General features: G+C 61.3%; 2 protein-coding genes across 10 annotated transcripts in view; one reads left to right on the top strand and one right to left on the bottom strand.

The window, feature by feature from the left end:
• Positions 1–14,535, top strand: part of DNAH17 (dynein axonemal heavy chain 17) — an 89,366-nt gene extending 74,831 nt beyond the window's left edge. For 3 of the 5 annotated variants that reach the window (XM_075904149.1, XM_075904150.1, XM_075904153.1), the window contains 16 exons: positions 1,175–1,379; positions 2,550–2,714; positions 2,868–3,008; positions 3,093–3,263; positions 4,378–4,500; positions 5,430–5,623; positions 6,181–6,329; positions 6,441–6,568; positions 6,937–7,164; positions 8,032–8,223; positions 8,696–8,875; positions 9,120–9,302; positions 10,236–10,418; positions 10,919–11,062; positions 12,125–12,350; positions 14,160–14,535. In XM_075904149.1, coding sequence (XP_075760264.1) covers positions 1,175–1,379; positions 2,550–2,714; positions 2,868–3,008; positions 3,093–3,263; positions 4,378–4,500; positions 5,430–5,623; positions 6,181–6,329; positions 6,441–6,568; positions 6,937–7,164; positions 8,032–8,223; positions 8,696–8,875; positions 9,120–9,302; positions 10,236–10,418; positions 10,919–11,062; positions 12,125–12,350; positions 14,160–14,407 — 2,860 coding nt within the window. In that variant the 3' untranslated portion in view covers positions 14,408–14,535. The other 2 variants (XM_075904151.1, XM_075904152.1) reach the window with 2 other exon arrangements.
• PGS1 (phosphatidylglycerophosphate synthase 1) overlaps positions 13,743–22,606 on the bottom strand; it is a 31,910-nt gene continuing 23,046 nt past the window's right edge. The window contains exons 8-10 of one of the 5 annotated variants that reach the window (XR_012896933.1): positions 20,134–20,295; positions 16,302–16,442; positions 13,743–14,341 (exon numbers count right to left, since the gene is read on the bottom strand). Coding sequence is in view for 2 of the 5 variants with exons in the window: in XM_075904163.1 (XP_075760278.1) it covers positions 16,323–16,442; positions 20,147–20,295 (269 nt within the window). In the remaining 3 variants the exon portion in view is untranslated. Of the gene's footprint in view, positions 14,342–16,301; positions 16,443–20,133; positions 20,296–22,606 lie in introns of those variants that run through there. The other 4 variants (XM_075904163.1, XR_012896934.1, XR_012896935.1 and 1 more) reach the window with 4 other exon arrangements.

Consider the following 22,606-nt stretch of genomic DNA (forward strand, 5'->3'; position numbering starts at 1 on the left):
TGGGGAACACCAAGCATTTTTTTGTTGAGGAAAAAAAAAAGTTGGGGGGGAAAAGGGTCAGGGGGAAAGTTATTGAGGAGGAAAAAATGGCCAAGGGAAAGTTATTGAACCAAAAAAAAAAAAGGTCGCCTGCCCCTTTAACGATGGCCATTTTGAATTCTGCTGGGCTCCGTGGCAGCACACCGCTGTGCCACGGAACACTGCTCCAGAGCCTCTGAAAACGCCCCTGCCCTTCCCGGGGGGGTCAGAGCGGCTGACACAGAGAAAGGGCTTAACACCTGGTCCAACACCCCCGGGAGTCATCCTCTGACCTGCCTGATGGGAGCCACAGGGGGCCAGCCCAGCATCCTGGCTGCCGAGGGGCCAATGCCAGGTGCCCAGAGGGAATGAACAGACCCAGGAACCATCCAGTGATCCCTGTCTGTCGCCCATTCCCAGGGTCTGACAAACAGAGCCTAGAGCCCTCAGCCCTGCCCATCCTGGCTAATAAGCAGGGCTTGACAAACGGCGGCGAAAACCACTCGCCAGCCCCGTACTGCACATGCGCCCTCCGCGAATAAACAGGGCGCGCAGCTGAAATCTACTTGCCCTGGGCGAGTCGATTGTATCATTTGTCGAGCCCTGCTAATAAGTATTGATGGATTTATGAATCCATTAATCTGTCTAGTTCTTTTTTGAACCCTGTTAAACTCTGGGTCTTCACGACATCCTCTGGCGAGGAGTTCCACAGGTTGACTGTGTGCTGTGTGAAGGAAAAATCTTCCTTTGGTTTTAAACCTGCTGCCTATTCGTTTCATTGGGTGACCCCTAGATCTTATATTGTGGGAACAACTGAATCACTTTTCCTTATTCACTTTCTCCAGTTACAAACCCCCGTTAGAGTTCCGCAGTTTCCTAGTTGAGTTCTTTCAGAACTCTTGGGTGATGCCACCTGGCCTGGTGACTTGTTACTGCTCAGCTGGTCCGTTTGTTCCAAAACCTCCCCAATGCCACCTCTAGTGTAGCCCTGGGTGGGGTCTGAAGGGAGCCTGCCAGGCGGCCTTTGCAAAGCTTCTCAGTCCACTGGGAGTTGGCACCCGTCTCCCAGCCCCTGGGGTGTCGCTGCCGTTAGCGCATGGGGGGTGCCAATGGGTTTTGCACATCCCAAGAGTGGCTTGGTTCCTTGGCTGAGCAGGTACATTAAGATCGGGGACAAGGAGGTGGAGTACCACCCCGACTTCCATCTCATCCTGCACACCAAATACTTCAACCCCCACTACAAGCCCGAGATGCAGGCGCAGTGCACGCTCATCAACTTCCTGGTGACCAGAGACGGGCTGGAGGATCAGCTGCTGGCAGCAGTGGTGGCAAAAGAGAGGCCCGATCTAGAGCAGCTGAAGGTAGCAACTTGGCGACATGCGGGGACATGGGGGCATGTGCCCCCCAATGCCATGGGCAGGAGAGTCCAGGGGCCGGGGCCAAAGCCTCTCGCTGCCCCTGCACCGCATGCACCAGCAGCAGCGCGACCCCAGGCCATGCCACTGGAGGGAGGGGCAGGACTGGCCCCCGCTCGCTGGCGGGAAGTGGAGCCACGCGGCCAGAGAGCAGAGCAAGCCGGGGCCATGTTGTTCTGCTTCCCCGCTGGCCCTGGGCTGCACTGCTTGGGGCAAGGGGCGGAGCAGGGCTGGGGCCTGGAGCATGGGGGTTGTTCCAGCCCTCCCCAGGCCGGCAAGGTGGCAGCAGGAAAAGCATCCTGCCTGCGGGGGGGAGGGCCCTGGGATTAATGGCCCGGGGGTTGCAGAGTCACCGTTGCTGGAGGAATTTCAGAGCCGGCTGGACAGCCCCCTGCTAGGGTGGCCTTAGGCTCCCCGCGGGCAGGGCCCTCCCCGTGCTGGCACTGCGGTGGACCCTGCAGGCTTCTCTTGCAAATAGCCGACACGCTGGCTTTTCCAGACACCGGCCGGCGGCTCTGCCAGCTCCTTTCCCCAGGAAAGCCCCAGGGCCCGTGAGAGCGAGACTGTGCCGCTGCACTTGCTCCTTCCATGGCACGTGTCGGGTGGGTCCCAGGTGCACCGGGTGGGGCAGAACCAGCAGACACACCTGACCGCCGGCCTGGGGGGAGGGGCAGCAGCAGGCCCGTCAGCGCAGGGCAGGCATCGAACCGAGCCCTCGCTCCAGGGCGGGACAGGCCTGGCAGGGGCCGGTCTGGCGCTCGGGGAAGGTTGGGGGGTCGGGGGGATTGGAGGACGAAGGGATAACGGCCCAGCGCCGTTCTCAGGCAGTAATGGGCTGAGCAGACCCCGCAAATGGATTTTAAAGAGACGTGCAGGACACGCGCCCAGAGAACCAGCAGGTGAGGGACCGACCAGCTTTGCCCTTTTCTCGGCAGCTGTAGATGCTAGTCAGACTATAAACTACCCCGCTGTGGCAACGCACGTGAAACCAGCCAGGGACGCTGCTAACTGGTGCCTTGTACCTGCCAACGGGCCCCGTTTAAATCCCCCACACTGAACGCTCTGGTTGAAAGCCCCTGCTGACCTCTTGCCCTCTCTTCTGCACTGACGCTGTAGGCACATCTCACCAAAAGCCAAAACGAGTTCAAGATTTTCCTGAAGGAGCTGGAGGATTCTTTGCTTGCCCGGCTCTCTGCTGCATCAGGGAACTTCCTGGGAGACACGGCCTTGGTGGAGAATCTGGAGACCACAAAGCGGACAGCCATGGAAATTGAGGAAAAAGTAAGCAAGCTGCCCGGCGCTCCTGCAGGCTGTGCTGGGGAACCTGCCGCGTTTCTTTTAGCAAACGCCGTGCGAGCAGGGCCGAGGCTGGGGAGACGTGCTGCTTTCCAGGGCACGCAAAGGGGCCGGAGTAAACTTCCCTTTGTTTTTAAGGTGCGAGAAGCTAAAATTACAGAAATAAAAATTAACGAGGCCAGAGAAAGCTACAGGCCGGCTGCAGAAAGGGCGTCCCTGCTGTACTTCATACTGAACGACCTCAACAAGATTGACCCCATCTACCAGTTCTCACTGAAGGTAGCTAGCAGCTGGGGCAGGCAGTTCAGGGACGACTTCCCGATGCCAGCAACCAAATCCCCCATCTCCGGCCTTTCCGCCCAGGCGTTCAACGTGGTCTTCGAGAAGGCCATCCAGCGCACGGTCCCGGCCGAGGACGTGAAGCAGCGGGTGGTGAACCTGACGGACGAGATCACCTACTCCGTCTTCGTGTACACGGCCCGGGGCCTGTTCGAGAGAGACAAGCTCATTTTCATGGCCCAGATTTCCTTTCAGGTAGCCTCCGCTGCTAACCCTGTTCTGCTCTGGGCCACAGGGCGAGAGCGTCTCTCTGGGGCAAGGCTCTCAAGGATCATGACTAAGGCGACGATTTTGCCAGGCACTTTCACCTCAGAGCTGCAGGGAAAATGGCAGAGCCAAGGCAGCGGCCTGGCCTGTCCTGCAGGACCAGGCCCAGCTCCTCGCGCCCGGCGCTGCGACCCCACACACCAAGGAAATGGGGCCTGACTCCAGCTGCAGATGCCAGACTCCCGTGGCCAGTTCTCTTTCCCGGCCCACTGTTGCAAGGGCCACAGACTTTAACGACTCTGTGAGCCCAAGCCAAAGCCAAAGCCGTGGCCTCCGTGACCGGCTGGCTTGTGTGTGAACATGCCCTGCTGGGCAACCACGGCACCACGCTACCCCAAAGAGCCTCCGCCCGACGTCCACTGCTCCACGGGGATCCCGACTTCAGGGACTTTGGCTCAGGCCCCAGGGGCCCATAGGTGCCCGCAGGCCCCCGAGCATGCTAGGCCCCAGGCCCATTCTGCCAACATGGGGGGAGCGCTGAAGGCACAGGGGCGGCGTTGGGGGCTCCCTGAAGAGGGCAAAAGGCCTGCAGAGCTGACTGGGGCTGCCCAGTGGGGGAGCGGTCCTGTTGCTGTCCCGTGGGCTAGTGTGCACCGAGCCCTGCGGACAGCATTGGGCCTGCACCCCTGGGTGGGGGGCGTCCAGAGGCTGTGGGGGAACACAAGGGCAGAGGGAGGCGCTTGGCGAGTCCCAAGGAGGGGCTGGCCCGGTCGGGGCAGCAGGACAGGGCTGAGCCGGGCAGCGTGGGGGGCAGGCCCAGCCTGGCAGAGATGTGCCAAGCACAAAAGCCGCAGGGGTTCCTCCTTCCCCTGGGCGCGTCTGAGCGGGCACATGCCTTTCCCAGCGTGCTGGGGGTGCCCATCTGGTCACATGTCCAGTGGCACTGCGCCAGGCGGCCCTGCCCCACAGAGCCGCAATACCAGAACTTGGGGTCCAGGCCCATTTCCTCTGGGCGCCCGCGTCTGCCCCACTTCTGCAGCGCCCGCGGCCCCAGCACTGCGAGCCGCCGTGTGCGAGAGCCTGACGCCGCGCTTCCCCTCAGGTCCTGCTCACGAAGAAAGAGGTGAACCCGGTCGAACTGGACTTTCTTCTGCGCTTTCCGTTCAAGGCTGGACTCACGTCCCCTGTGGACTTTCTGCTGTCCCAAGGGTGGGGTGGGATTAAGGTGCGTCTGAGGAAGGTCAATTTCTCCTGGTGTAAGAGCTGCTCCGTGGCAGTGAGTGAACCGGGGCCAGGCCCGGGCGGGTTGAAAGAGGAGCAGAAGGAGACTGAACCTACGGAAGCCAGTTGGTTCAACTAGCTCCCTGCAGAGCCGCCGCTCTGAAAAAGGCTGCTGCGACAGACAGCCCCATTGCTGCAGTCGCTATCTGAAAGTAGCATTGACCCAAGCTCAGGCCGAGTGCGCAGCTAATCCCTGAGCAGCCAGGGCAGCCGCAGGGGCAGTCGGTTTGTGGCGCGGTGTAGCCAGTGTCCCTTGGGAAGGCGTTTCCCGTGGGTAGCATGTAAAGCGCCGAAGCTTTGCGGTGGGACCAAGTCCCCTTTGCTTGTGGAAGGCTCAGTGTGTTCGTGTGACTGACCTGGGGCACAGCTGTGGCCCGTATGCCGGACCTGCCGCGGGCAGGCGCTGGGGGTAGCCCACCCCGCCCCTAGACAGAGGGACAGGTCCATCCACAAGTGGCGAAGATGGAAGCTGCGAGGGGCGCAGGGCGGCCAGGGAGCCGCTCTCCAAAGAGGGGCTCTCACGGGAGGGGGGTGGCCAAGGGGCTCCCTTTTCTTGCGTAATCGCCCCGCACAGCTGTTCGCGTACCGTGTGAAACTGACCGTTTGCGCCGATTTTGGGTGCATCACAAATTCTCCCCCCTCCCTGCACGGCCCCCAGTGCCCAGCAGGGCTCGTTCCCAGGGGCCAGCAAGGAGGGGTTAGTGCCGCGAGCGTGCAGCCGAGCTGAGATTGGACAGGGCATCGCTCCTGTCAGTCAAAGAAAAGGGGACAGGCCGGGGCGGGAGCTAGAGCGCTAAGCAACGCGCAGCCTGTGGGGAGCCGCCGGGCCCCAGGCACAAGGCTCGAGTGGCTCCCCGTCTCCTGCACGCGAAGGTCCTCTCAGAAATGGACGAGTTCAAGAACTTGGACGGCGACATCGAAGGCTCGGCCAAGCGGTGGAAGAAGTTTGTGGAGTCGGAGGCGCCGGAGAAGGAAGTGTTCCCGAAGGAGTGGAAGAACAAGTCAGCGCTGCAGAAGCTGTGCATGATGCGGTGCATGAGGCCGGACCGGATGACCTACGCCGTCAGGTACCGTCCTGAGCCCCCGGGCTGGCCGGAGAGCAATGGACCCGCTGGGGCGGGCGGCAGCCGCCTGGGGGAGAGGCTCTGAGCCGGCAGGGCGTATGCTAGCCAGCGGGCCTTCCAAAGGGCCTTCCAGGGCTGCCAACGGGGCGGGGGACGGGCCTGGCTCCGCCTGCCTCCCCACACGCCCAGCCCTAGGCCACAGCAGCGCCTCTGCTGGCCCAGAGGAGCCACGTGCCAGACACGGGCCTGCTGCAGGAAGCAGCGGAGGGGCGGGAGCGGGCTAACGGGTCCTGGTGAAGGGGTGGATCCGGTCCAGGACTTGCCTGGGCAGCGCCGGCCGACTGTGTGACCCGGTGCCTCTGTTCCCAGCTCTGCTCTCGAGCCCAGAGCTCCGGCTGGGTGTGTGGGCACGACTCTGGCTTCTGCTCCACTCCCCACCCTTCCTACCGAGTGCGCTTCACCCGGCCTGCCAGGGGCTGCTGGAGCCCACGGCCTGCCCTGCGCGGCCCTCGGACGGTCGGGGACTGGAAACTGAGGCTCCATCCACGTCTGTTGCACAGAAACTTTGTGGAAGAGAAAATGGGCAGCAAGTACGTGGAAGGCAGAAGTGTTGAATTTTCCAAGTCCTACGAAGAGTGCAGCCCGTCCACTGCAATCTTCTTCATCCTCTCGCCAGGGGTGGACCCCCTGAAGGACGTCGAGGCGCTGGGTAAGCCGGCCCGGGGCCTGGCGCTGCTGGACGCGGCTGCGGTAAAGAGCCGGCGCTGCCCGGCAGTCCAGCATCAGAGCGGTGACGTGCGTGCTGGTGGGTTTTCCCCAGGCCAGAAGCTGGGCTTCACCATAGACAACGGGAAAATCCACAACGTGTCTCTAGGGCAAGGGCAGGAAATCGTGGCCGAAAACGCTCTGGATGTGGCTGCTGTGCAAGGCCACTGGGTCATCCTACAGGTATGGGCGCTGCCCCCGGCTACAGCAGCGGGCTCCACCCGGGCCCTTCTCTCGACCACACTCACCGCCCGACCCCAAGGGGAAAGCTGCGGAGCCCCACCCTCCTTTGGCCCGGGGCCCCAGCCGTTCCCAGGAGCAGCGAGCTGGGGTGCTTGCGGGCGTGAAAGCCCGTCACTGGGGCAGGCTAGCGGGGTCCGGGAGCCCTGCTCTGCACTCACCAGCTCATGGGGCTACGTCCTGAGGACGGGCGGGGCTCCCCCGGCCTCGGAGGGCAGCTTCCTCGGCGGTGTCGAGTCCCAGCAGGCGGCGGGGCCCCCAGCGGCAGCGTCTGCCCCTCCCCGGGGCTCAGCGTCCGGCGTCTGCCGCAGAACATCCACCTCGTGGCCAAGTGGCTGGGCACGCTGGACAAGAAGGTGGAGCGTTACAGCGCCGGCAGCCACGAGGACTACAGGGTGTACATGAGCGCCGAGCCCGCCCCCTCGCCGGACAGTCACATCATTCCTCAGGGACTCTTGGAAAACGCCATCAAAATTACCAACGAGCCCCCGACGGGCATGCACGCCAACCTGCACAAGGCCCTGGACCTCTTCACCCAGGTACGCGGGAGCCAGCGGCCGGACGCGGGAGGGGGGCAGCCGGGCCGGGCCGAGCCTCCCCCTCCCCGCCCGTGCGCATCAGGTCACCACTAACACCCTCTGCTCCCCTCCCCCCAGGTCACAACTCCCTTAGTGACCCTGCACCCCAATCCCCTGCCCCAGGTCAGGGCCCCCTCTTCCCCCACGCCCCCTCCTGCACCCCAGTCCCCTGCCCTGAGCTCCCTTCTGCACCCAGCCTCCATCCCAGACCCTGCTCCCCCTCCATAGTGGCCCCTGACCACTCACCAAAATCTTGGAGGCTCCCCCCCCGTTTTGCACTGTACGATACAGTATAAGCCAGGTCCGGGCTAGAGCGCGGAGGGACAACGAGGAAGGAAACAGGGCGGATCCGCCACCCAGCACCGTTGGGCCTGGACGCTGAGTTGCAGAGCACCCAGGGGTGGCTGAGCACCGCTCCAGAGACACTGACCATCCGGCTCTGCAGGCCTCAGGCCCATGGGTGCTGCCCGGGGCCGGCGGCTGGAGCCGTAATTCCTGCTGCTGGGACTCTGGGGTATTTTAACCCCCGGGGCAGGGGCAGGTTAGTGAGCCTGGAGATCATTTCTCACCGGATTAGCACCGGCCCGAGGCCATTAGGCACATTCAGGCCTGGCCCGGCCTCCCCTCTCGCCCGGGAATGGGCAGGCAGCGAGCGCGGGGCAGGCAGCCTGGGGGTTCCTGGGACGCCGGGTAAGCTGAGGCACCTGCGGTAAGGAAGGCCCAGCTCCCGCTCGCGAGGCTAGTGGGGAGAAGCCGGGCCTGCCCGGCCGCCCACAGGCGAGGTCTCCTCTTGCTCGCGAGCGCGCCTCCCGCCCCCCCCCCCCGCAGGACACCCTGGAGATGTGCACCAAGGAAATCGAGTTCAAGTGCATCCTGTTCGCGCTCTGCTACTTCCACGCGGTGGTGGCGGAAAGGCGGAAGTTCGGGGCGCAGGGCTGGAATCGGTCCTACCCGTTCAACAACGGAGACCTGACCATCTCCATCAACGTGCTCTACAATTACCTGGAGGCCAACGTCAAGGTGGGACTGAGCTGCGGCAGCAGCTGCTAGACTCCTTGCTGGGGGAGGGGGAGCACTGGGAGCGCCAGGTGCTGCGCTGCGGGGGGCTCCACAGGTTTGGGGGAGGGCCTCTGCCCTCGCCCCGCTGGCTGTAGCTCCCGGCGCGGAACCTTTGCAGCCAGCCTGCGACTCCCCGCGGGAGGCTGTGCGGCAGCCTGGCTCCCGCGCGTCTCGGGGGTCCCTGTGAAAGGTGGCACAGCCTTCCCCCGCCACCACTCCAGGGGAGCCCTGCTGCTGCAAACTGCGCCCCATTCAGTTGGGCTGAACGGGAGCACGGGGGGAAATAAGGCTCCCCCGCCCCTCAGGGGCTGTCTTCCTGCTGGGCGAACCTGGCCCCCGGCACTCGGAGCTGGCCCTGGCCCGGGGGCACAGCGCTGCTAGCCGGACAGGTGAGGCCGCAGCGTCCCCTGGGATCACTGAGCCGCTCCTCCAGGTGCCCTGGGACGATCTGCGCTACCTCTTTGGAGAGATTATGTACGGGGGACACATCACAGACGACTGGGACCGCAGGCTGTGCAGAACCTACCTGGGCGAGTACATCCGGGTGGAGATGCTGGAGGGAGAAATGACGCTGGCTCCAGGCTTTTTAGTGCCACCCAGCCTGGATTACAAGGTGAGGATGGTTTCCCCATGGCGGGGGATGGGCTGCACCGTGCCAGAAGCCAGGCAAGACGGAGACTCTCAGTGGGAACGGGAGAGTGACGCCGGGCGGGGCAGGACAAGGCAGGCAGCTCAGAGCTGGGTGGCCTCGCCCCAGGCTGCAATGCAGGAGACGCCTGCCCCCGGCCGGAGGAGCTCGGGGAGCCCTGTCGAGGCTCTGGGGCGTCACTCGCTGCTTGGTATCTGCCCTGCTGTAGGGTTACCACGAATACATCGATGAGAACCTCCCGCCGGAGAGCCCCTACCTCTACGGGCTCCACCCCAACGCCGAGATCGGCTTCCTCACGGTCACGTCCGAAAAGCTTTTCCGGACCGTTCTGGAGATGCAGCCCAAGGAGTCTGACGCGGGAGGAGGGACGGGGGTGTCCCGCGAGGAAAAGGTAGGGGGGGCTCGTCCTTCGGCGCTAGCCAGGAACCCAGCTGCCAAGGCCGAAGGAACAAGCCCACCAGCAGCTCCCTACTGCCGTAGCCTCGGCCCCCACCGGTGACGGCCCTCCGGCACGGGGCTCACAAGCCGCACCCGGGGGTGGGCGCGCGACCTGAGGCGGCGGCGTTCCGCTCAGCTGCGTGCGGATCGGGGGGGGGGGGGGACTGTTCTCTGCCTCTGGGGGCGAGCAGCAAAGGGCTTACGCTAGCCAAGGCCACACAGGCTGGGCCGCCGGAAACGGTCCCTGGCGCTGGCTCCGCCCGGGAGTAACTTGCCCAGGCGCTTGTGGCTTCTCCCTCCCTGGCGCCGCTGGAGAGCAGCTTGGACAGACCCTGGCTGGGATAATCCTTAGTCCTGCCTGGGCCACCTCTCGAGGATCCCAGCAGGTGCCTCCCCGTACCACTCGTGCGGGGGGGCTCAGCTCAGCACATTGAGGCGGGCCGCGGAGAGGTACGGACGGGCCGATTATGAGCAGGTGACGTTTGCAACCATCAAAACCAACCACATGCTGCTGCTGAAACACTGATCCCCCCGCCCCTGCCCCAGCTTGAGGCTGCAGCGCACTTCTGTGGTGGCCTCTGCTCACCGGCTGCCAAGGACCAGGTGGGGTTCTCCAGCCATGCCGGGCACATGGCCAGAGTGCCAAGTGCCAGCCCGGCCCCAGGGGAGCTGAGAGGTGCAGCGTGCAGGGTGGACCGTGTCACTCCCGCCGCATCGCTGATGGCCCGGAGCTGGTTCGGAGCCCAGCCTGCGCAGGGCACGTCCACGCCTGCTCCCTGGCCCTCAGCAGGCCTAGTCCGGGCTAGTCTGTGTCTGTTCGATGGGTGCCAGAACCACCGTGGCATGCGTGGCCATCTCTGCCCTGCGGCGCCGTTACGTGTTACAGGTCAAGCAAGCCCTCGATGAGATCCTTGACAAGCTGCCGGAGCCCTTCAACATGCTGGAGATCATAGCCAAAGCCGCGGAGAAGACGCCGTACGTGGTGGTGGCCTTCCAGGAGTGCGAAAGAATGAACATCTTGACCAATGAGATCAGGCGCTCGCTGAAGGAGCTGAACTTGGGGCTGAAGGTGCGTGACGCCGGCGCGGCCACGCGGGGACGGTCAGGCACGCCCGCCGTTAAAAGGAAGCCGGTGGAACTACGCGTCCGTTCCGGTTCGATACCGAGGGGAAGGGAGTGGCTCTGCCTCCGGCGCCCGCCCTACGCCCAGGGGGTCGGCAGGCAGACGCTGCTCCTGCCTCCCTCTGGAAGGGCGAACCCACGGCAGCGAGGAGGCCAGAAATAGCGGGGCAGTTGCTTCTGCCAGGACCGCGTCTTGCTGCCCTAAGGCCCCGTCGCAGCCGACTGCCAGGCTGCACCACTGCCCTGCAGAGGCCTCTGGGGGAGGCCGGCAATAGAACTCACCTGCACTTGCTGTAAAGCGGCAGGCGTGAGGGTGGGGCCGAAGGGAAGGTGCCGTGTCAGAGGGAGCACGGCCTAGTGGTGTAAGGCGCGCCGGGCGCCATCTTGGCGAGAGCGGTGCTGGCAAAGGGGCTCGGACGCCATTGCCCCCGGTTGGCTCCTTCCCAGGGGGAGCTGACGATCACCACAGACATGGAGGACTTGTCCAACGCTCTCTTCTACGACAACGTGCCCGAGTCCTGGACGAACCGGGCCTACCCCTCCTTGCTCGGCTTGGGAGCCTGGTACGCCGACCTGCTGCTTCGCGTGCGGGTGAGTCCGTGCTGCAGCCCCCGCGGCTCAGAGACGCCCCACTCACCCGCCCTGGACCACACAGTGCTGGCAGGCCAGGGCTGGGCATGCACAGGCGCCTGGGAGCTCAAACGCTTCCCCAAAGCCCAGCCCCCCAGCTGCTGAGGTTGCCATGGCTCCATCTCCAGTGTGGAGGGCTGAGCCTGAGGCTCCCAGGAGGCGACAAGCCCCCTTGTCTCACAGCGGGCCTGGCACTCGGGGCTGCCAAAGAGCAGGGAAGCTGACGCGTGGCTCTTTCCTCCTACGTGCCGGCGGGGGTGCTCTCCCATGGCACAAACAGCCACGCCAGGCAAGGGAGAGCACCCGAATTCTCAGTCCAGGGGCTCGGATTCCAGCTTCCATGCCAGTCGCTTACTGGAACTGCAAAGTGCAAACCCCAAAGGTAGCTCACAAGAGCTGCACGTTGCACCAACAAAGCTTGCACTTACACGGAACCAGCGTGAACTTTGTGGGTGCAAAGCACAACCTCCCTTGAGATTTGCACGGGTGCAGCACCAGCAATGAAAACAGCCTTAATCCAGAGATGGGTGCCCTACACCCTGCAGCATCAGGGACCCAAGAGGGACTCTGCAGGGAGCGGGTGCGTACTACGGCGTCTTTCTGCCTCGGGCAGCCCCTCAAAGCCTCCTCCACCGAAGGCTGTGGGCCTACACGGAAGAGGGCCTGGGACTGCCTCGCACCACCGGTTCACGAGCTGCAGGGATAGCAATGCCAGGCGCAGCCCCGATCTCCCTGGTGCTGTGCAGGCTGAGGCCAGGCCGTGCAAACTGAACTGGCCTCTGAGCCGTGGCAGACGCCCCAGAGCTGACCCCCAGGCCAAGCACACCTGGGGAATCGGGCGCACGTGTAAGTTAGGCCCAGGTGCTGAGAGCCGAGCGACAGCGCTGCTCGTTTCTTGGGGGGGGGGGCTCATGCTGAAAGTCACTTTGCTTGGCTACTGAGCCCCCCCCCCCAGCAGAACTTAGCGTGGGGCAGGTCTGTGCACAGCCCAGAGCCCTGAACTGCTGCTGCTTTGCTTCTCAGGAACTCGAGGCCTGGACAACTGACTTTGCACTGCCCACAACCGTGTGGCTGGCCGGCTTCTTCAACCCCCAGTCCTTCCTCACCGCCATCATGCAGTCCATGGCCAGGAAGAACGAGTGGCCGCTCGACAAGATGTGTCTTTCCGTGGAAGTGACCAAGAAAAACCGGGAGGATATGACGGCGCCCCCCCGGGAAGGCTCCTACGTGCACGGGCTGTTCATGGAAGGTACAGGGCCCCTCCCTGCCCATGCCAGAGCCGGGCTCACTCCCGCACAGCCAGGGAGCCACAGGCTCCGCCAGCTGGGCTGCCGGCTTGGCAACAACTCTTGCATCTCAAATCGGTTTGAACGCGACCCTCCCCCCACGCTGGCTGGTCCTACCGTGAGCCAGGCCTGGCCTGCGGCCGCATTCGACCAAGCTGCAGCATGCAGCCGTCTCCCCAGGCCCAGGCTGCTCTCTCCTCACACCCGCAGCTGGGAGGATCCCACGCCACCTGCAGGCTGCAGTTCAGCCCTGCTTCCTCCTCCGGCGCCCCCGAACGCCACGCTTGTCCGCCCCAGGCATGTGCCGGGAAACTGGCCAGGCTGTCCGTCCTGCAGCTGGCAGACTGCCAGCATTGCGCAGGTCCTTGCTCTGGAGTGGGACTGGGTGCCTTAGGGACAGGGGACACCCCCAGCCCTCCCCCTCACTGCAGCAGGGGGAGGAGCACGTGTCCCCTGCCTGGGGGACAGACAAAGTACAGAGTAGCTAGCTGCCCCTTTCCCTGCCCCCTGCCGGCCCAGTGGGGGGTAGCTGTCTCAGTCCCCATCTCTGGCCCTGGCTGCCCCCCGGGGCCATCCTGCAGTATCACGCTCCTGCCAGCCCCTCCCTTTGTTTGATGAGAAAATCAAATTCCAGGCGCATCCCGTTGCCCTGGCCTGGCTTTGAGTTCTGTTCAGAGGACACTGCCTAGCAATGCGGTGGTCCTAGCTCTTCCCGGGGAGGAGGAGATTGAGATTAGACGAAGGTTTCTAACCATTAGAGGAGTGAAGTTCTGGAACGGCCTTCCAAGGGAAGCAGTGGGGGCAAAAGATCTATCTGGTTTCAAGATTAAACTAGATGGGTTTATGAAGGGGATGGTTTGATGAGATAACAGGATCTTGGTATCTAATTGACCATTCATTATCAGTGGGAATAGGCCAGCGGAGGGATGCTAGGAGTTACTAGAGAACTTTCTGGGGGTCTGGCTGGTGAGTCTCGCCCACGTGCTCAGGGTTTAGCTGATCGCCATATTTGGGGTGGGGAAGGAATTTTCCTCCAGGGTAGATTGGCAGAGGCCCTGGAGGTTTTTCGCCTTCCTCTGTAGCACGGGGCACAGATCACAGCTGGAGGATTCGCTGCATCTTGGGGTCTTCAAAGTATTTGAAGGCTTCAATATCTGAGATCTAGGTGAGAGGATTATTCTGGGAGGGGTGGGTGAGATTCTGTGGCCTGCACTGTGCAGGGGGTCAGACTAGATGATCAGAATGGTCCCTTCTGACCTTAAAGTCTATGAGGAGCTCCTGACAGACACTCCCAGCTGGACAGATGCACATTTCTGAACTATCAAGTGCAAATGACAGACTAGAGCAGCCAGGCGCCAACTGGGCAGCAGCCACCTTTATTGTGCAGTGTCAGACACGGGGCAGCACTCATCCCCACGACCGGCGGCCGTTCCCTGCTCCCCCAGCAATACGTTTCTTCCAAGCTGCAGCGAGGCCGCAGCGACTAGAGTTCTCTCTGCCAGCCTTGGGGCTCGCCAGCAGAGGCAGGAGGCCATGGCAGGGTCAAGCTCAGGGCCGTGCCCAACAGACTCCATAGGCCCCTTTCGATTTACCCCCCCCACCCGGTGCAAGGGGAATAAGGGCAGCACTGACCCCACTGCTTAGAGTCTCTCTGTAGGCGCAGGATCAGTCACTCTGAAAAGGCAACTGGGCACCGGGGAACCAAGGCCAGGCTACTGCAGCGCCCTTTGGTCCTCCGGCTGCCCCCTCACTGACTGGCCGTCACACTGCAGGCGCTCGCTGGGACGTTCCTAGTGGGGTTATCACGGATGCGCGGCTGAAGGAGTTGACGCCCTCGATGCCAGTCATCTTCATCAGAGCCATCCCCGTGGACCGCATGGACACCAAGAACGTGTACGAGTGCCCCGTCTACAAGACACGCATGCGAGGCCCCACCTACGTCTGGACCTTCAACCTGAAGACAAAAGAGAAGCCGGCTAAGTGGATCCTTGCGGCTGTAGCTTTGCTCCTGCAGGTGTAAAGTCTTCCTGCCTCAGCAAAGCAAGCGGCGCCCAGCTCGCCGCTAATCCCACCAGTCAACTCCCCCCCAGCTCTTTGTCTGCACCCCCTAGATTGTACAGTGACAATAAATGATACACTTGAACGACCGCTAGTGCTTGGGAGTGACCCCCTGGCCTGCGGAGGGCTGCAGGGACGCCGGCGGGCGCGTACTCCGCAGGGCAGCCCATGGAAAGCACTAGCAAGGGCCAGCTTAGCTTCCTTGTTCTCTTCCATGCCAAGCGAAGTTTGCATGGGCCAGCTGGGGTCCCCACAGCCACAGGCTGGAGTGCCAGTCCCTGCCCTAGAGAACTGCCAACGGCGCAGAGACTGGAGGAGAGGCCAGGTAACCGGCCTCAGGGCTACGCTGCACCTCCCAGCAGCAGCATGGGCACAGGGCACCCCACTCAACCCTTCAGCCCCCGTGCGCAGGCTGCATAAAGCACACTGGCTGGGCTCCGCTTACCCCCGGTCTCCCACTGGGTGGGAAGCCAGCAGCCTCCTGTTTCTAAGATGTGACACCTGGCACGGTGCTCCCCGGGGGTGGGGGGCAGTTGTGTCCCACAAGGCCACACACACCCAGCCCGGCAAAAGAGTCACTGAGACGGGACTGGTGAGAAATGGGGCTCTCCAGGGCACTTGGGGGCAAGGGGCCGTGTTCTCAGGCCTGCCACCAGTGGCTGGGGCCTCTCTCTGCGGCTGCCGTCTGGGGACGAGGGATGTAAAATCCCGTCTCACATACTGTTTGGGGGGGGTCACTCCTGCCCGGCCAGAGCAGCCCCTGTCCGCAGTGGACCCCACAGAGCTGGAGCAGCCCTCTATCCATGGCAGGCAGGGAGCTGCTCCAGCCCCCACCGGTTAACTGGTTAACATTCACGTCCCTAGCAGGGACCATGAAAGCTAACTCCCCTCCTCCCTCCCCACCCCGAGGTGAGCCACTGTGGCAGATGCCGGAGCAAGCGCTCAGGGAGCAGCTGTTTGGAGAATAAAGGGTTTTAGTCCCTCATGCCACTCCCATCACCTCCAGCCAGGGAACCTCTGCTCAGCGCCGGCAGCCGGGGCCAGGCACCCAGCCCCTCACCACTGCACCGAGCAGTTTGCTATTGCACGTCTGCTAGCAGCTGCCCAAGACAGAAGGGGAAACCCCAGGGCGGTGCCGTCGTCTCTGCCGAGGGCCAAGAGAGAGCAGTGAAGGGAAGTTCTGGCTACAGGGCTGGGATGCTTGTGGGCCAGGCCTGACGGGGCAATCGGAGGCCTCGGGGGGCTGCTCTTTCCTCGCTGGATATGACGCAGTTGGGAGCCAGTTGCCCGGCTGTGGCAGGGGCAGGCACAGAGCCACTGCAAGCAACTGGGCTCTCCAGGGCTGAGGGGAGGTGAAGGACAAACGCGCCCTTGCTCCAGCCTACACTGGCCTCCCCATCCCGCCGAGGGGACTAGCCGGAAGGCAGCACCCGGCCTTCTGGCCAACATTTGGTGCTGCCTTCCGGCTAGTCCCCTCGGCGGGATGGGATTAACCTCACAGAGCAGGAGCCAGCGGTTACGCCGACCTCTCCCCCTCTTTACGCCCAACTCAGGCAGGGGAGCTAAGAGCAGCTGGCATCGCCCACCGGCCGCCCTGCCCAGGCTGCATCCCCACGACTAGCGAGACATTTCCCAAGCAAAAGTCTTACCAATGCCACGGGCAACCTGGATTCCTCCCTCCCCCTTCCCTAAAGGTGCCCAGATTACTGCCAGGGAAAGCTACAGGCCTCGGGACGGACTGCCTGCTCCGAGCCGCCCCTCTCACAAAGGGCAGGGCTGCATTCAGAAGCGCCATCAACTCAGCAGCACGTCCTGCCGCGTTAGTTCTTCCTGGAGCAAAGCAGCTTCCCACTCACCCGAGGAGGATCCTTCTCCTTTCAAAAGAAGTTCTTAATCAGAGGTGTTACCAGCTTCACCCACAGCTTCACGCAGCGGCTGGGCTGCTCAAACGTACAGGACGACACCACGGCTGCCCGCCGATAAAGCTGTTCCTGCTCCTACAAGGCAAAGTCCCAAAAGTCAGTCTGACCGTCTTCTCCCAGCCTCGCCAGGTTGGGCACATCTACAGCCTCAGCTTCCGCCTGGCCAAAGGGGCACGTCGCCAAGGACCCAGCCCGGCCCGCCACGTGACACGAACTGGAGGCAAGTTGCCCAACCGCTGAGTGACGAGCGCCCCAGGGCACTGGGCCTGCTTATTCTGGAGAAACGTGCTCAGAACCCAAACATGACCTCGCCAAAGGGCCCAGGGCGGGGGCTTTGAGGGACTGAGCCTTACAGCTATCCTGGATTACTTAACTGAACTACAGTTACAGGAACAACACTGCGGGTCAAAGCCCTGGCTGGAATTGCCTGGAAAGGAAACCGGACTTAAATCTCAAGAGACTGGTTTGCAGAACTCGTCCGAGATGCAGCTCCAGTGCTGTGTTTTCAAATGAATATGTAGTCATGATTTCAATTAGATTACCAGAAATGCTCAAGTGCCTTTAAAGTATAAACAATACAACTGGAAGAGGAAGTGAACCCTCCGTTACAATAGCATCTCACATAGCACATGAAAAGCAGTGGTTTGATCAAAGGCAGAAGTGGCCCTTTCTGTAAAACTAGCAAGGGTTCTGGTTTTACGTGACATGCAAAACAAGAAACAGAAAGCCTGCTATTGCTACATGTAGCAAAGCACCTCAGAGTCTACCCCAGTTACACAAATCTTGCCCTGTGTTTATTTCCTATCATTCGGGGCTCCTTTCCTGATGTGTCACAACACAAAGATCTGAATGCAAAAGATTCCGACAGCAAAGCGTCTGTTTTAGGGAGGAAGCGTGTTGCAAAGCCCATGCAGCCCTCTGTTTGAGGCAGCGGGTCAGCCTTTTAATACAGCTGGGCAGTTACTTGCACTGCGGTTCAGCTTGTAACAAAACTCTTGACTTTGGCTCCTCAGGGCAGCAGCCAGAAAGCCACCCCGCACCTTCGTTCCTTTTTGCAGTGGAGGTTGGACGCCAGCACAGGCTAACCCTGGCCCCAGGTGAGCTGGTCTGAAAAGTGGCTGCTGCGTATGTTCAGCAGCAATGCGGCAAAGCACAGAAGTGCGGGTGCCGGCCCTTGCTGTCACTCACAGCACAGGTGCAGCAGTGTTACTGAAATGCATCACCGACTGCCTAAAGCCCAGAGCAAAACGCCCCATCGCACGAGAGCACACCGGGCGCCTCTCAAACCACCACCCACAGGGCTGACGGAACGGAACGGCTGGGTCGTCAGCCCAGCCCCCGGCCTCCTGCCACCTGAGGGTCAGTCGTCTGGAGACTGAACGTTTTTCAGACACTGGCATCACCAGCCGCTGTGCCTTAGCGCAGAGAATATTTCCTAATCTCTTATCTGGCAAACCAGCAGCAACGTGGTAAAAGTCCCAAATGAAACGAGAATGAGGCCGGCTGCTCCCCCCCCCATTGCAGGGGTGTCCGAAGAGGAAGTGATCCCATGCTGTGCGGAGAGTACAAAAGGCAGCTCAAGACTGGCCCAGCCTCGTGGGAAAGGGAGGGGTGCCAGGCGTGCGTGCGCATGCCTCCCCCACCCCGGAATCAGCAACATACTATTATGCAGCCCAGAGCCTGTGCTTTCTCTCTTAGCCTTACCTACAGACAGGACCCTAAATCATACTGCATGTGTCACATGGTACCTCTCTCCCATGCCCCATTCACACTGGCCAGGAGTGTCACAAGGAAGAACAGTACAGCCAGGTCCGAACACTGGGTTTTCAAGTGACACGTGGGAATTGGCAAATCTCAGCTCTCATTTACACAAGTATGTTTCTACCCTCTTGGTTACGAAGAGAAACGTGAAGGTTAAAGGCTCAGTGAAGAGATTTTACACACAGGTTAGGTTCCTGGGGATTAGTGACGCTGGAGGGACCAGACCCTCAGCTGCTCCTGGCTCTGGAAATGAAGCTGTGACCGACTCCACAGAACAGCACAGGGCCTTGGACTCTAGCCCAGCTACGCCAACCAGCGACCAGCGGAGGGAGGCAGCGAGAAGTTCTGCTAGGTCTCATCTCAGCATGGGCCAGATCCCAGGTCACTTCCATGCCCTAGCGCTTGGCCAAACTGCTCTGCTAGCTCGGCACAGGCTTTGGTCTCCGCTTTACACAATCCCTTCGGAACACAAATATTTTCACTGATTTTTCTCATTACCGAGGAAAACAAACAGGGGCCAGTTACAGTGAAACATTCATGTGACTCTTCCAGTAAGACACAGAGAACTTTGTTGAATTAGATACAAGGCTGACTCCGAGGGCCAAATTCAGCTCTGGGGGAAGAGAGGCAATTCCCACTGAATAAAACTCAGTTTCCATAGAAGCAGTATGTGGCTTGCAAAGGTCCAGACTGAACCGTGTGCCCTGCTGCAGCATGCTTCATGGCTGAACCCTCCGGCACAGGCACTCCCGCGGCGCCAGTTCCCCAACTAGAGCGGAAAGCAGACAGGTGCCCAACAACCCGCGCTGCCCACCCCTTCCAGCCGCTCTAACACACGCAGCACCACTCCCTTTGAACCACGGAGAAACAGCCCATGGTCGAGGTTCAAAACAGGGCCACCCTTCTTCCTGAGGGCAGAGATTCTTACTGGAAAGGGGATGCTGAGTGCATATCCGCTTCCCTTCTCCCCCAGCCATCCTCTGCCAAAGGAAGCCGTCGGAAAGCAGCAGGAGGGGTCAGAGAAATATTATATGGGGTAAGAGACACTGTTGGTCGCAAGTGGATGAATTAAGATCCAAAGCACTTTCCAGGTGAGAGGTTAGCGACTCAGGGACCTGACCTCCATGTCCCCCCGCCGGCATGCGCACGCCATGGAGGCCAGGCCCGACTCCGCAGCATGTGAGAATAAGCAGCTTGCCTCAGAGTTCGGTTCGTCTCCAGGGCCCAAACCGTTCTCATCACTGGAGAGGCCCCTGGGACATTTCTGCTCTCACGAATGCCTCGAGTTCCCAGAAGTGGGCGTGGGCGGCCAAGGACCTCATCCCCAGAAAGATACATTGGCATTGGAAAGAGCTCAGAAAAGGGCAACAGAAGCGCTGAGGGGTTTGGAACGGGTCCCGTCTGAAGAAAGATTAAAGAGACTAGGACTTTTCAACTTGGAAAAGGGGAGACTGGGGGGGATAGGATAGAGGGCGATAAAATCATAACTGGTGTGGGAAAAGTGAATAAGGAAAAGATACAAGAATATAAGAACTAGGGGTCGCCAAATGAAATTAACAGGCAGCAGGTTTAAAACAAACCAAAGGAAGTTTTTCTTCACTCAGCGCACAGTCAACCTGTGGAACTCCTCGCCAGCTGATGTGGTGAAGACCAGAACTTTAACAGGGTTCAAAAAAGAGCAAGATGGATTCATGGAGGTTAGGTCCAGCAATGGCTGTTAGCCAGGATGGGTAGGAATGGTGTCCCTAGCCTGTCAGAAGCTGGGAATGGCTGGCAGGGAGGGATCACTTGATTCCCTGTTCTGTTCCCTCCCTCTGGGGCCACCTGGCATCGGCCCGTCGGCCAACAGTTCTGCTCTGACCCAGTCTGGCTGTTCCTATGTTCTAAGGGCTCCCAGCTGACAGCTCCTCGTGCGCTCCGGTGCTCGGGAAAGCTGACGTCATCGTTGAAGGTTTTTAAGGCAATCGTCTCATCAGCACCCTCCCGCCCCAGGAAACCTCCTCACCTTTGCCACTAACCTGATGGAGCTGCTGCTGCAGGTCACGATTCTCTGTCACTATTGCAACCTGAGCTTCAAGGTCCCGATGAACCGACCTGTACCCAAAATTAGGAGAGCCAATCAGAGTCAGGCAGGGCAGACTGCTTCCTGCCAGGTACAGCCAGAGGCCTGCAGGAAAAGGGGGGGAAGGAAATATGGCAGACAAAGGAAGTGACCATAGGAGCCTCCAACAATTGCTCTTAATGGTTTTTGTTTCTTTGAAACACTTTATCCAAGAGACAGGAGCTGCGAGTGCCATGGCACAAAGCAAGCTGTCAGGAAACAGACGCTTCCTTCTGGACAGCCAGCATGCCTGGGCGCGCTTTGGGGGACAACGCGGTTTTGGCACCCTAGGGTGGATCCCAGCGACTTTCCCAAGGGAAAGGGTCATTTTTAAAGCCTAATACACTGTACACAGCAGCTCTAAAAGTGAAGACTCCAAATACAACCCTAAACAGCTGGTGCCCAGTACCGCCAAGGCCCCGCCGGATACACCCAGAAGTGGGTCTGCAGCATTCTCTTCAGTGACCGGAGAAAGAGGCCTTGAGCTCCGGCCCAGGCCCAGCAATCCCAACTCAGTTTCCATCCCCCGCCCTCCGCACCACAGACACATTCTGGAAACACCACGGCTGTTCCTCCCTGGGCGAAGCCAAAGGCCCCCGCTGACGGCAGTGGGACTACGGGCCATTCTGGCCCTCAGCCCGCAAGATTTTCTCCTTGTGCCCGGTGGGAGCAAGCCACGCAGGCAGCTTGGGAGTGCACTGCCCTGCCGCGCCCCCCGCCTGGCTCCCAGTGGGCATGGCTAAGGACCCAGCAGATCACAGAGCGCCTCTCCCTGGCCGCGGGCGCACAAACTGCTAACGGGACCGGCGCATGCGCGCAGACACCCCGCCCCTCCCGCGTTTCTCTGCCAGGCAAGAACACCCCTCCCCCCCCCGCCGCAGGGGCACAAGCCCGTCCCCCCGGACTAACAGCCCGTCAGCTCTGCAGGCGATGGCCCTGGCCGGCCCTGGCCAATGGACTCCTCCCAACGAATGATCATGCCACTGGTCCCGTGAGCGCCCAGCTGCTCCTCTCCAGCCCCACCCGATCCAGTCTCCCGGGGCTCCTCGCTCTCCATGCTTCCCACTCACTCCTAAAGCCGCAGGGGCCCTGCCAGGCAAGGTCGGTATTAGGCTGGCGTCATGCAGCCCGGGTGGGTGCAGTGGCCGAGAGGTTCTCGTGCGCGTCAGTGTTTGGAAGAGGGAGGTGGCAGAAGGCAGCTACTGGGAGAGGCAAAGCGGTGACGGAAGGAGGCTAGGCAGGCCGCTGGCTGGACAAAAGCTGGTGTGCAGGGCCCAGCAGGGCACATGCAAGCCCTGGGCGTGACCCCGACATGCATCTTCCCAGCCCACAAGTCACCAAGAAGAGCAGAGAAGATACAGCGCAAAAACCACCTTGTCCCTGAATAGCTGAAGGTTTCCTAACTCAGACCAAAAGCACTTCCAAGAATGCCTTGAGTAAGAGGCTGCCGATTCACCGCCTGTTCCTGTAACACTCCCCTCCCCCCGGCACCACACAGCCAGCCGCCGCCCCCGGCCACTTTCAGTTACACCTTCCAGTTCAAGAATGGCACATGCCCAGACCACAGCCGGGGGAGAGGCTGCTCCCAGGCCTCCGGACACACCCTCAACCCCCAGAGAAACAGGAGCTGTGCCGAGATCCAGCACTTCCCACAAGCCTTGGGATGCAGTAGAGCCGATTCCAGAGAGGGCCAGGCGGGTAACCGCGGATTCGGGCGCTAGAGCTGATGGTAGGCGCCTCCTGCCGCGCTGGTGTAGTGACTAAGGGGAGAGAACAGTCACCTCCCTCCTCTCCGTAGCCCAGAGAGGGAACTCGGAGCCGTGGCTTTGTGAGGCGCCAGGAGGAGTTTGCTCACACAATGACTCAATTTCCAGGAGGGGAAAGGCAGTTTCCCAATCCTCAATGGTGGCAATAAATCACCTTCACCTGGGTCCCAAAGGACACCCTCCAGCACCTGATCACCTGATGCTGGCTAGGAAGGGCCCTTCGCCTGCAGCCCGGGGCTACCAACCAGCCCAGCATGGGAGCAGCGGGGGCAGGAGACAGGCCTCAGACACCTCAGTGCAAACCTGCCGTTTCCACCCGCACTGGCCCACACCGGGGGGGGCCTGCATAGACAGCGGGCGCTACACGGGGCGCAGACGGGCCAGGCCCTAGAAGAGATGAAAGGGGCCTGCCTCGGAGGGCTGGCAGGACAGGAAGGAAGATGCGCTGCTGCAAAGCAGGAGAACTGGGGCTGATTTCACACCCTGTTCCAAGACCTGATTATTTCACAGAGGCTCCCCACGCCACGTCCCTCCTTCCCGCCCTTCACCAGCCTACGCATCCCCAGGCAGCTGGGCGAACGAGTCACGTGACTCACACCAGCCAGAATGCG

This window comes from Pelodiscus sinensis, chromosome 20 (assembly GCF_049634645.1).
Source record: "Pelodiscus sinensis isolate JC-2024 chromosome 20, ASM4963464v1, whole genome shotgun sequence".
NCBI lineage: Eukaryota > Metazoa > Chordata > Testudines > Trionychidae > Pelodiscus > Pelodiscus sinensis.